Raw genomic sequence first — 14,087 nt, 5'->3', positions numbered from 1 at the left:
AGTCACATTGGAAAGACAAAACTAATATGAGTCATACAACAGTGAACAGTATGATATAAATTATAATTACATGCTAAATTTCAAGATACAGGAGGATACAAGACTTGATAGTTTTTTCCCTAGTGTCTTGAATGACAAGCATAATGTCCTCCATTAATATTTTTTATTTATGTGATCTTAGATAGCGGTGCTATCAATCAATTTAGTCTATCAATAAATATATTTCATCATAAAGTTCTGTCATAGGCCTGGTGGGGTGATGCAAAAGAAGTATTAAAGATGGTCTCCATGATCTCTACCTTTGGTGATCTTTCAGTCGTGTTAGGGGACAAAGATGGATATATGTAAAACAATTAATTAGAGAAAAATAAAAGACTGCATATAATTAAGTGCTAAATTATGTAGTGCAGACTAACTCCTAGAGGAGTTCAGAGGAAGAAGAGATAAGACAGTAATCATCCTAGATTTCATGGAGAAGATCATATTTCACCATGACCTCTAAGATTTAGAGAAGGGTGAGAGGATACAGAAAAAGCAAAGGCATGGAGGTAGGAATGTATACTGCACATGTACAGGACAACCAAAAGACCAATCAAACTAATCAAAGGGCTTGTGTTTCATGGTGGAAGGAAAATAAGGCTAGATGGGTTGATTGAAGTCAAGGTCCTTTGAGAGAGAGGCCTTGAGAGTTTAGACTTGCTACAGTAGACTACAGGAATCCAGCACTGGATCTTGATCAGAGAAAACTGAAATGATATGCCATGTTTTTAAGAAAGATTAACCTTGTAGGTAAATGTAAGAAAGGCTCAAGAAGGACAGAGATTATAAGTAAAGAAAACCAGGTAGAGAGCTGTTGTGGTAATTCACCTATAAACAATAAAGGTTTGAACTAGGTTGGTAGCAGTATGGAGAACAGAACACAAATTTAATACTCTCTTGTATCTGTAAAGTGTTTCATTGTTTGCAAAGCACTTTCACACACGTTACTTCATTTGATCCTTATAACAACCATAATAGTTATGGAGGGCAGATTCAGTGATCTCTCTTTTACAAAATAGAAAACTGAGATCCAGAAAAGTTAAGTGACTACCCCAAGGTCATACAGTTAGAACATAGGTCTCTTGACTCTGAATCCATTGCTCTTTCCAGCTAGAAAGGTGAGCTGGTTTAGGTTAGGAAGAAAATTAGTTCTGCTAGGACCATGTTGTAATGTGGCAATGGACTTCCAATGGGAATATCCCATTGATAAACTGGAGATGTGAATTTGAAATTTAAGTGAAAGGTAAATATTGGAAGTATAGACTCTGAAGTCATTCACAGAGAGGTGATCAATGAAACCCTGCCTGGATCTCTGTTCCCTGAGGAAGTAAAGAGAAAGATAAGCAGAAACCCAGGAATTAATGATACAACTTTATATGTACATATAGTAATGCTTTACAGACACAAAATGCTTTGACATGTATATATATATATGCATACATATATATGATCTCTTTTGATACTAATAACAACCCCATAAAGTAGTGAGTCTTGGTGGAACACCTGTGGAGGAGAAGGGAAAGGAAGCCAAAAGAAGGAGACAAAAGAATAATTGGAGAGTAGTGGAGGAGTCCTGCTAAAGTGGAGCATCGTGGAAGTCAAAGGTGGCAAGTTTTCAGAAGCCAGTTTAAGACTAGCTGCTGCTGGGGGCAACTAGGTGACTTGCCACTTACTAGCTGTGTTACCCTGGGCAAGTCACTTAGCCCCAATTGCCTAAAAAAATAAACAAACAAAAGAGACTAGTTGCTGTTGTTGTGTACATTTCCCAAGTGGATGTACATTTCTGATTCACATCTTTGGTGGGTTTTAGAGTATTAATTAACAATCAGTTGCTACTTATTAACAATGCTGAATACTATAAAAATATTGCATGAAAGTTTCTCACTTTTATACCATAAATAGGCTTCCTTTATTGGGTTTCAAGATCAACAAGAACCTTAGTAGGCAGCAATAAATGAAATGAAGCATCCTGAGCTGACATCTTTGCTGTAGAAACCTTTTTTTTTTTGTTTTGTTTTTGCAAGGCAATTGGGGTTAAGTGACTTGCCCAGGGTCACACAGCTAGGAAATGTTAAGTGTCTGGTCTGAGACCAGATTTGAACTCAGGTCCTCCTGACTCCAGGGCCAGTGCTCTATCCACTGAGCCACCTAGCTGCCCCTGTAGAAACCTGCTCAGAGCTCTGTAATTCTATTCTTCGACCAGAAATAAGCCTAGTTTTGTGAGGAAGATGGAGGCAAGGAAGATTTCTTTCCTCTCCTTGACTGAAAAACATGAGTCCTCCAGCACGAAGGGGAAAAGTGAGGTCAATAGGGATTAAGATCCAAATGTACAAGAGTATTTGCAACCTTAATCACTCCTTCTGATAATTTATAACTCTGTATAGGCAGATATACATAATTACAATGAAAACTGCCATGAGTGTGGCACATTTAATAAATTACCAGGTATCTTCCAGTCTCCAAATCTCCCATCATTCCTTTCAGATGTGTATTTTCAGATCTGACAGCTTTATATCTCATATCTGACAACTGAAACAAGATGAATATGCCTATTAGGATTCTCTTGTTACATTTTCCCTATGCCCTACTTTTAGAATTTCACTGGCTCCTACTTTACCCTCCTTTTCCTGATTAATTCTATAATAAAAAACAAATGTTTACAAGAATCTTCTCTATTACTCTTCTTGTTTAAACTTTCTATATCTCCTCTCTCTTTTCTAAGCCCAGTGATATGGTGGAAAAGACAATGGATCTGGAATTAGATGACATGGGTCCAAATGTGACACAAGGCTAGTTGTTCTCACTCTCAGGTGTGAGATGAGAAGGTTGGCCTAAATATCTTTAAGGTTTCTTCCTGCTTTAATCCTGTGGTCTAATAAAGTCACCTCACCTTTATGCTCTTCTTGTCCCTTAAACCAACTACATTATTCCTAACTTCAAAGTTCCTCATCAACTTTTGGCAAAAATCTTATCATACGAAATTCTAAACTTTTGTTCTTCTGACCTTTTTGTAATTATTTCCTTCTTGCTTTCTTCTAGAATTCTGTCCCTTAATTTGAGTTATTTTCTTTCATAAGCCCTACTTTAGGACAATGACTATTCTATTTACCTACTAGATTTCTCTTAAATCTATTTTTTTCTTTATATAATGTCACAATGATATCATCTTCTGTATTGCTTTCCATAGTATTGGATTGCTTCACTAAAATCTATATCAAAGTGATATGTTCTATTTGTGTTTATAAAGAATGGTACTCTTGAGGATAATTGACTATGCTATTAGTAATACAACCCTTCTTAGCATCTCAGTTTCTTCCTTGGACTGCATCCTATTTTCCCAATTTGCTCACACTCTTGACGACTATAGTAGGGTGATCCTTAAGCTGCTGAATTTGGGGAAACAAGTAGAAAAAGCTAAGCTTTCATTATGGACCTCCAAACTGAAAGGTGGATAATGGATCAAAAGGATTTCAATATAATAACACTTACTGTTATTTACTGTAACCATTAATTATGGAATATTAATAGTGGAATTTTAAAGTTGTCTGGTTTCCTTGGGCATCTTGCCGTATTATCCATTGAGTATTCAATAAATCTTAACTAATTTTCACATTTAAAATATTTTTTAGCAAAACAAAACAAAACAAAAAACACTCTAAGGGAGTGTGGGAGCAGGAGAAAAGGGAAAAACAACTTGAGAAAAATCTAATGATTAATTGGATTATTTTAAAAGTTATAAGTTTTAATAAAAAAGTGGATACAGAAATCAAACTCAGCAAATCTTTGAACACAGTTATAGCTATGAAGGTTAAAAGAAGGACTTATTATTGCAAAGTACTTCATCTTAGTGGATTTAATTCAATTGTTTTGTACTAGTACTTTATGGTTTTTATGTTCCAAGATCTTTTTTAACTGCATCTAACATTATATCACAAAGCTTTCATATGGTAGTGGTACTGTTAGAATTAATAGTGCAAAATTAAATGTCTTTATTAGTTAATAATGAATTCTAATATTTATGATGGAGGAGAATGCCCTACAGAGACCCTACCATTTTGCATACCTGTTGTTTTGCTAACATTTTCTCTTTTATCTCTAACTCCATTTTTAACTGTCTTTCCAGAAGAGCAGCTTTCTTCATAACAGTTGCTATAGTGATCTCCTTCTGATGAAGCTCTTCTGTCAGGTCAGAGATTTCACTCCTCATTCTTTCCTGTTCAGAGCTGTGCGACTGTTCTTCTTGATAAAGATTGGCTCTTATCTGCAGCAGATGTGTTCGAGAAAAGAAAGAATACAATGTACTGTGTTTGTGACTAAATGCATTACATTGATTTTCATGTCCGCATTCTAATAAACTAGATTTAAGAATATATTAAAGTGTATGCTTAATTTAAAAGAACTTCCTTCATTGAAAGATTAATTTATAAGCTATAACACACTCAACTCCCAATTATCTAGGCGTTGATCCCCTGTGCAAAGATTTTTCATTCTAAGCTAACTTTGTTCCTGACCCTAACAAACCCCTACCCCATTTAGTCTGTATATTGGATGCCCATAGTCTTTGTACACAAGGCCTGGGGTCCTTGCAGTCTAGCCCTGGGTCCATCTGTTTTCACTTCTATAGAGGTTCACCAATACTATTGTTTTACACTATTGGATTATGTAGTTCAAATCATTGGACCAACATTACTTTTATCTGTAAGTGGTCCAACCTCAGAAAATCCCAACTACAATGAGAATAAGGGAGAGAGTGAAGAGGCTAAGAGAAGGCTTTTTAATTCTGGGAGGTGGAGGTGGAGGAAGAAGGAAAGAGAAAACAAGCATTTATTAAGCTTGTAGTGCCAGGCATTGTGTTAAATGCTTTAAAAATATTATCTCATTTTTTTTATGAGGGTAGAGGTCCTATAAAAAGAAGCTAAGTGATAAAGGTGGTGAAACTGGAAAAAAAATCAATTAGTTGAGCTTCATTACTCTCTTTGGGCTTATGAAGGGCAATGATACCTCTCCCCAGTAGATAATATATATGAGAAAACAATCAGTAAGACCCAGAAAAAGAAAAAGCTCCCCCATGGTCATTTCTTGCTGTTCATCCAAGATGTAAAAAGGAACAGTGGAGGAAGTAGAGGACTAATTTTTACTATCTAACCTCACTAGTAAAAATATTAAATTTGATTGGATTTACCTAAGCACATTTGTTTTTTAAATTAAATGCTTAAGCTATAAAATGGAATGCACTATTATAAAAAGTACCATGCTACTTATATTATTCTCATAACATGGGGATCTTGAAGTAACCTCTTCTATTGAAAAATTACTTTCTAAATAAGATTAATATACTTGAGCTCCAAATGACTTTAGACCTCATTGAAAATGCTCATTTCTAATTGAAATAACTTAGAGCAGTTGTATTTTGAGAATTGAGATTAGAAATAAAACACAACATAGAGAGCTTTTAATTGGTTCAGCTATGAGAGAATACAAATTCACTATTAGTTTCTTCACGGAAGATAAAGCTATTTTTGTACAATTCATTTGTTACCTTTCCTGCCTACCACTGCATTATCTAGTATTCTCCAAGATACTGTGAAGGGATTTGGACCTCATAATCTTTGCCTCAATAACAAATAGTGCCATATCAGTAGAATCTTATATTATTCCAAGTTTTATTTTCCAACTTAATTCTATGAAAGTAAGAATCAGGTTAACCGTATTGGAATTTGCTTAGTTCACCCTTTACCATATGACATTTTATGGTATAACAGCAGTATTTAATTTTAAAAATTTAATTCTGCCACATTTTAAAAGATCAATAAAGTTGTTGACATTTAGCTTTTCAAGGATTCAAAACTGTATGTGGAGACAGGTAGGTGGTTCAGTGGATAGAGAACCTGCCCTGGAGTTAGGAGGACCTGAGTTCAAATTCAGCCTCAGACACTTACTAGATAGGCAAGTCACTTAAATCCTGATTGCCTCCAAACAAACAAACTGTATGTGATCCAAGGGGCAATGGAGACATAGATGGTTGATGGAAATAGATAGTGGTATATCACCTACAGTGACCGTTGCCAGAAAATGACATATAAGATAGCATTTAGGATCAAAGAATCACAGAATCTTGGCTTGTAGGGAATCTCAGAAGCCATCTTGTTAAACCCATACCCAAAAAAGTAAAATCAAATCAAGCCAAATGAGTGTGTCAAGTTGAGCCCATAGTCCTATAATATGAAGAATGGGGACAATTTGCCTGCCTCCAGTCTTGCAACATTTCTCTTATCATAACTTATCAAAGATCCCCACCAATAGCTTAGCGTTGATATTCGCCAGTTTTTGTTTGTTTGTTTTTGTTCTATGGGATGCAATAGAGCTTGGGGACCTAAGCCATAGGATTAAGAGGTTAGTCCAAGACTGCCACTTTACGGATGTGAGACGTTTGTTGTATGCCTTGGAAAGGCCCACAACACAGAGTGCAACCCCTCTCCAATCTTCTCTCAAATACTTAGTTTTTGCTCTTTAGAAAAGTCATCACCCTTCGGCCACCCCGATGATGTGCCTCTCTGCTTTTGGGGAAGCTGGTTTTCTGATAACAGACACACCATCTACCAAGTTCATGGCCCAAGTGGAGTAGAAACTTCCAGAACTTGTGCTCCAGGTTGAAGCATATGTTTTCTTTTTCTTGGATTTTTTCTGTTTTTTCTTTCATAGCATGACTTACATGGACATGTGTTTTGCATGACTATACATGTATAACCTATGTAAAATTGCTTGTCTTTTCAATGTGGGGGGAGGATAGAGAAGGAGAGAATTTGGAACTCAGAATATGAAAAAAAAAAGAATGTTAAAATGATTTTCACATGTAAGTGAGGGGGGGAAGAGGAGCTTGCACTCTAATGGTATAGTCTTCAAGAAATCAGTGAGGAGGCCGAAGACAGGGACTTTAGCAGAGGCCTAGTTTTAAAGTGCTAAAGCAAAGCTATTCTATTTTTTCAATTAATTTTTTAACAATGCCAGTTGAGATCATAAAACATGGCATATCATGCCTGAATCTTAGTACCAAAGGTCAGAGATTCCATGAAGGGAATCCCATCCCTGTTTTTATCAATCAATTAATCAATCAATCAATCAATCAATCACTCCAGCATTTATCAAGAGCCTGCTATGTGCCAGCCACTCTGCTGGGCACTGGGAATACAAGTACAAAGAAGGAGAAATCCCTACTCACATCCTGAGTTTACTGGGGTGGGGAGGAGTAATGGTAAGACAATACGCCCTAGTTCAAATACATACAAAAGTAACATAAATCTAATATATACAAGGTAGTTAGGGAGGAAGGGCCTTAGCAACTGAGAAGATCTGGAAAGGCTTTCCATTCGTATCCCGAAGGAAGAGAGAAATTCTGAGGCAGAGGTGTAGAGGGAAATGGAGCCAGAGCTCTGGGAGAGGAACTGAGAGAGGGGCATTTGATTGGATCTCAGAGTACAGGGTGGGGAGTAATGTACCACGAGGCTAGAAAGAAAGGTGAAAATTACCAGAATGGAAATAGAGAATGCCTCTTCCCCTTGAATGGAAGCACATCACCTCTGAGTGAATGTTTTGTGTCCACGTCCCATGGGTTATGCAGGGGGCTATGGGATGTCCCTGGGTGTTCTCTCTGGGTTGCTAAAATAAGCTATGTTACTTTTCTGCGTATAGGAAAGAGACACTCCAAGAAATGTCAGAACCAGACACTTCATAGGTTACAACTTGAGGAAATATAGAAAAGTAAAGGAAGGAGTGAAAATAAGTGTATTCCATTTCAATCCAAGGGAGATAGATTTCTTGACCTACCTTCAAAAATTCAGCTAATTATTTTTCATACCTTGTTCAGTTCCTTTTCCTGATTTGCCTGGTCAGGTGTCAAGGAGAATAGCTCTTTCTCTTTTCTTTCTGGTTCTTTGAGGATATGTGAATAGGACGGCTCAAGCCTTCAAATTAAAATCAAATAATGAATAAAAGTGAAACAACTTGATATGCTGTTACAATTATATTTGCTTCATAGCAGCCCACATCAGGGAGGTCACAATCCACTGAAGCATTGAAGGGCTGTATTTAGTAACTGTATGTTGTAGGGTAAATTCAGTAGTTCTTTGGAAACATGTATGTGATAGGAATTCAAATTCTAGAACACACAAACCTCATTCAACAGTAAAATTTTTAGATACATGCTGTGCTTTTATGAACATATTGATTTACAGTCAATAATGAGGCATTTCACCTATTCACATGTAGATTATTGAATATGTCATTGGGATGAGATGTGAAAGGAAGGTTTTAGAGTAGGATCATAGGGTCTTGAGACCTTAGAGAATATCTAATTCAACTTCTTCAATTGGTGAACACTGAGGCCCAGCTGAGCAGTACCAGATTTCAAACTAGATTACTAAGTGGTAATCATCAAATGTTGTTGTTCAGTTGTATCTAACTCTTCATGACCCTATTTGGGGTTTTCTTGGCAAAGATACTGGTAGAGTGTTTTGCCATTTACTTCCCCAGATCATTTTACAGGTGAGAAAATTGAGGCAAACAGGGTTAAGTGACTTGTGGCCAAAGTGTCACAGTAGATAGAGTACCTGGAGTCAGGAAGCTTCATTTTCCTGAATTCAAATCTGACCTCAGACACTTACTAGCTGTGTGACTCTGGGCAAGTCACCCAGTTTGCCTCAGTTTCCTCAATTATAAAATGAGCTGGAGAAGGAAATAGCAAGCCTCTCCAATATCTTTGCCAAGAAAACCCCAAATGGGATCATGAAGAGTTGAACATGACTGAAAAACAACTGAACAACAAAAATCATCAAAACAATCTAGTACTGACTAAGAAATAGAGTGGAGGATCAGTGGAATATATTGGGTACACAATGCACAGTAGTAAATGACCATAATAATCTGCATTTGATACATCCAAAGCCATTTGATAAACCTGGTGGGACAACTGGAAAACAGTATGGCAGAAACTATGGTACAGACCAACATCTCCAGGATAAGGTCAAAATAGGCAGATGATTTAGACATAAAGGATGATATCATAAGTATATTAGGTGACCATGGAAAAATTTACCTGTTAGATATATAGAGAAGACTATGACTAAGCAAGAGAAAGAGAGGACCATGGGAAGTAAAATAGATGATTTCGAGTACATGAAATTAGAAAGTTTTTGTACAAACAAAATGAATGCAGCCAGAATTAGAAGAAAAACAGGAAACTAAAGAAAAAAATGTATGGCAAGTTTCTCTGATAAAGGCTTCATTTCTCAAATATGCAGAGAATTGAGCCGAATTTGTTAAAATAAGAACCATTTCCTGATTGAGAAATGGTCAAAAGATATGAACAGGCAGTTTTCAGAAGAAGAAAGCAAAGCTATCAATAGTCACGTGAAAAAATGGTCTAAATCACTGTTGATTAAAGAAATGCAAATTGAAACAATTCTGAGATACCACCTCACGCCTACCAAATTGGCTAACATGACAGAAATGGAAAATGACAAATGCTGGAGGTGATGTGGGAAAATAGGGACACTAATGCATTGTTGGTGGAGTTGTGAACTGGTCTAGCCATTCTGTAGAACATTTTGGAACTATGCCCAAAAGGCTATAAAACTGTGCATTGGCCCTGCAATACCACTACTATGTCCATATCCCAAAGAGATCAAAGGAAAGGGGAAAAGATCTATATTTTTGAAAATATTTATAGCAGCTCTTCTTGTGGTGGCGAAGATTAGAAATTAAGAGAATGCCCATCATTTGGGGAATGGCTGAACAAATTGTAACATATGATTGTGATGGAATATTATTCTGCTATGAGAAATGATGAGCAGGATGGTTTCAGAAAAACCTGGTAAGTCTTATATGAACTGATGCAAAATGAAGTGAACAGAACCAGGAAAACCTTGTACACAGTAACAGGAATATTGTAACAATGATCAGCTGTGAAAGACTTAGCTATTCTGATCAAGACAACGATCCAAGACAATTCCAAAGGACCCATGATAAAAAAATGCTTTCCACCCTCAGAGAGAGAGAACTGATGAACTCTAAGTACAGGTTGAAGCATACTTGTTTCACTTTATTTTATTGGGGGATTTTTTGTGTGTTTTCTTTTGCAACATGGCTAATATAGAAATATGTTTTGCATGACTTTACATGTAAATCAGTATCATATTATTTGATTTCTCAAGGGATAGGGGAGGGGCAGGAGGAAGGGGCAAGAGGAAGGGAGAGAATTTGGAACTCAAAAAAATAAATGTTAAAAAAATTTTAAATGAAATTGATAAATATTTAATGAAACAAAAATATATTAAAAAAGAAAGAAAGAAAACTGAGGCCCAAAAAGACTAAGTGATTTGCCCAAGGTCACATAAACAGAGCAAAAATTTGAAGCCCAGTCTTCTGACTGGGCATTTATCAAGTACCTGCTACAAAACAAGCATTTCTTAAGTACCTGCTACATACCAGGCACTATGCTAAGCATATTTAAATGAAACACATACTATTTTACACAAAACATTCATTTTAAATGTGTAAAAGCAAATAATCTTTAGAGTTTTAATAGGCTGAAAATACAAATATGTCCTCAAATTCTTTCGTGAATGGTAAATCTAAAATGAACTTTTAACTTTTAAAACACTTTTAAATTAGCAATGTCTGGGGTATATCACTAACATTTTGAAGTCAATGTCATGTTCTTCTTTAAAAAATGTATCTGATGCCATGGTTAGAGATAATACTGGACTGGATGGACCATGTTCTACATATAGGACATTAAATAAATGTTGATTGCCTGATAAATAAACTACTATTGTATAACCTGTTCCAAAGATTAAATGACATTTCTTCTATACTGGTAGATTGTTATTCTAAGACATCATTTTTGTGGGTCCCATCTTGCCATTTAATATTGAAGATGATTCAGGGTTTGTCCAAGTTGCTGCAGTTTATCAGTCGTTTCATGTTTCAAAGTCATAAGGTTGACCTTTACTATCCTTTCTCATGGTATGTATATTATAATTACTACCTCTATCATATAATGTTGAACTTGCAGTAAAAATACCACTTCACCATGAAACAGTTAGATTCTTAAAAGACTAGCTTTGATCCAGGGTTAACTAATGAGAATTAACATATTAAGGAAATGTTACAATCAAGCGGTTAAGTTGTTTAGTTATTCACGAGTATGAACATGTTATGATCTTTAGTAGTCCAAATTCCTTTGTGGTTACCTGGTATGCCCACATAATTGTATGATTCTAAATAGGGAAAGGAAATCTGTCCTAATGAGCTTTCAATGACATGACAAAACGATGGACAGGGAGGCTAAAATTAAAATAGCATTTGTGAAATGAAAACTGTTAATTATATGGAAGCAGGAATAAAATCTTTTAAAAATGGTTACTATTTAATCAATCTGCATACAAAGTAAAAAAATCTATACTACAACTTCCATGAAATCCCAAAGAAAAAAGACTTTGAGATAACTTTTAAGTACATATGAAATGTGTATCCACAAATTATTCTAATGTCTAGTGGCTAAAGCCAACATTTTTTAAATAAAGACTGAAGATTAAATAACCAGCTGTTAAATATATTTTTTTAAAAAATCTGACAATATGGTATTATCTATAAGCATATAAATTAGCAGATAGGTACTTTTTATTCTTGCATCAAATCAATCCCAAAGAAACATGTAAATACTATGAGTTTAATGATTCCTTCTAAAAATAAATATTGAATTTAAAGAACATACCTTTTTTGATTATCTTGAAAATTTTGGTACTCTCCTATTTTCAATAATTCTCTATGTAACTGCAGTCGTTCCATTTCTATAACTCTCAAGAGATCATCACGTGACTGTAATTCATTTTTCACCTCTGAAAGTCCTGCTTCCATGGTCTAAATAGAAAATCGAAATGATTTAATGGTAATATTAAGATTTCATGATCTCATGGAATATATTAAAACAATTTTATAAAACAGTCTTTTAAAAAATGAACTAATGTTAAGCATTTTGTTAAATAAGAATCAAAGTTTATAGAATCTGTTTCATTAAAGCTCTAAGTCATAAGTCATAAAAGTCAGAGAACTTTCGAGCTAGAAAGAACCCTAGAGATCTCATAGGGCAATACCTCCATATTAAAGATGATGAAATTGAGGGCCAGCACATTTAAATTATTTGCCCTCAGTCACACATTAACTTAATGGCAGAAGAGGTTCTAAAAACAGGTCTCTGGACTTCTAGTTTAATAATAACATTTAGGACTAAATCATTTGATCCATTCTCAGTCAACATTCATGACCTAAAATGGAAATAATGGAGATTAAGGCCTCTCTGTTAATAATCTTTTAAAGAAATACTATGATAGACATTTGCCCATCACCTAACATAGTCTCCTGTGAGAAAGGACTTAATATAAAATGGTGAATCAAATTTAACTGAAAGGATTATGTAGAAAGGGAAGTTGTTAATAAGAGTCACTATGGAAATATCAAAAACAGATCATGCCAAACTTACTTTATTTCCCTTTTCTTTCTTACTAGACTGGTAGATGAGGAAAATGCCATAGACATAACATATACCTGGGTTTCAGCAAGGCATTTAGCAAAGTCTCTTAACAATAACCTTTTGGACAAGATAAGGAAGATTTGAAATGGATGGTAATATGGTTAGTTGGATTTGGAATTGTTTGAATGACCAGACCTAATCAGCAGTGTGACTATGAGCAAGTCACTTCTTGGAGCCTCAGTTTATTAATGGATTGGATGAAAATATGGATGGCCTTATATGGGGTTTTTTGGGGGGTTGGTATGGTAATTGGGGTTAAGTGACTTGCCTAGGATCACACAGTTAGTGTCAAGTATCTGAGGCCGAATTTGAACTCAGGTCCTCCTGCCTCCAGGGTTGGTGCTCTGTCCACTGTGCCACCTACCTGTTCCCCATATATGCTTTTTACTGTGAATGGCATAAAGTTAGGAGGGACAGCCAATCTACTGGATGATAAAAGATCCAAAAACATCTAAAGAGGTTAGAGCCAAATCTAGTTAGAAGCACTTTAATAGGGATACTTGTAAAGTTTTATACTTGGATTAAAAGAAACACAGGCAGTAGAGAAGATTAGGGCTGAATTGAACTATTGAATTGAACTGAACTATTGTCTGAGTGAAAAAGACCTAGGGATGAATTAAATTGTCATATAGCAACCAAGAAAGCTGATGTGATTTTGTGTTGTATTAATATGACTGGTAATATAGTGAAAGTGAGGGATGAATGATTGACTCGTTGACAGAGAGGCAAGTTGAGGGCCACACCCAAGAAATATTAGAGACCTAGATGAAGGCCTTGTGCACATGATAGTTTAATTTCTTCTTTCAGAAATTCATGATCACTTCCTTCAAAATATCCCATTGATGAAGTTCCCTTCATTATTTCATTTATAAGAGGAATGGGAAAAGGGAGCTGTGAATGATATAATTGTCAATCATGTACATCTAGTAATTACCTGCTGCTCTAATTTAGGCAGACAGATCTCCCAACAGATGTCTGAGTTACTAAAGTTGTCCATCACCACCATATCATGCTCTCCATTGTCTATCATATCATAACCAGAACTTGTGAACTGGTTTGTTATCCAGTAGAATGTAAACTCCTTGAGGACAGGAACTGCTTTTCATTTTTTTTGGTCCCAGTGTAATGTTGCATATAGTAGGCAGGATTAGTTCCTAAACTCATCTATTTTCTCTTTCTGTCCAGATGGTTTGTAAATACTCTGACAGAATCCCTTCTGTTTGGGATCCTGTGATTTTCATTTACTTTGGTTCTTGGGTTTCTTCATATGGATATATCTTCTCAAGATAAAAAGCTACTGCACTCATCTCCCCTTTTACCTATTCTTTTCTACTCTTCCAGAGCTATACTTGAGTCATTCATCTCATCCTACCAAGTGTCAGTGATACATGTCAGATTAAATTTGCCTCCTTGCATAGAAAAGCTATTACAAGGGGAATAAGGAGGAGAGATATCTAAA

At 35.6% G+C, this 14,087-nt stretch overlaps 1 protein-coding gene across 3 annotated transcripts in view; it reads right to left on the bottom strand.

Moving 5' to 3' along the window:
- The window catches only part of DEUP1 (deuterosome assembly protein 1), a 148,796-nt gene that overhangs the window by 39,013 nt on the left and 95,696 nt on the right, over positions 1-14,087 (bottom strand). For 2 of the 3 annotated variants that reach the window (XM_027849392.1, XM_027849393.1), the window contains exons 8-11: positions 11,813-11,958; positions 7,895-8,000; positions 4,103-4,300; positions 2,482-2,568 (exon numbers count right to left, since the gene is read on the bottom strand). In XM_027849392.1, coding sequence (XP_027705193.1) covers positions 2,482-2,568; positions 4,103-4,300; positions 7,895-8,000; positions 11,813-11,958 — 537 coding nt within the window. The remainder of the gene's footprint in view (positions 1-2,481; positions 2,569-4,102; positions 4,301-7,894; positions 8,001-11,812; positions 11,959-14,087) is intronic. The other variant, XM_027849395.1, reaches the window with a different exon arrangement.

This window comes from Vombatus ursinus, unplaced genomic scaffold (genome assembly GCF_900497805.2).
Source record: "Vombatus ursinus unplaced genomic scaffold, bare-nosed wombat genome assembly UNPS02007344.1, whole genome shotgun sequence".
Lineage (NCBI taxonomy): Eukaryota > Metazoa > Chordata > Mammalia > Diprotodontia > Vombatidae > Vombatus > Vombatus ursinus.
The sequence above is the reverse complement of the archived record's forward strand: the minus strand, read 5'-3'. Positions and strand labels throughout refer to the sequence as shown.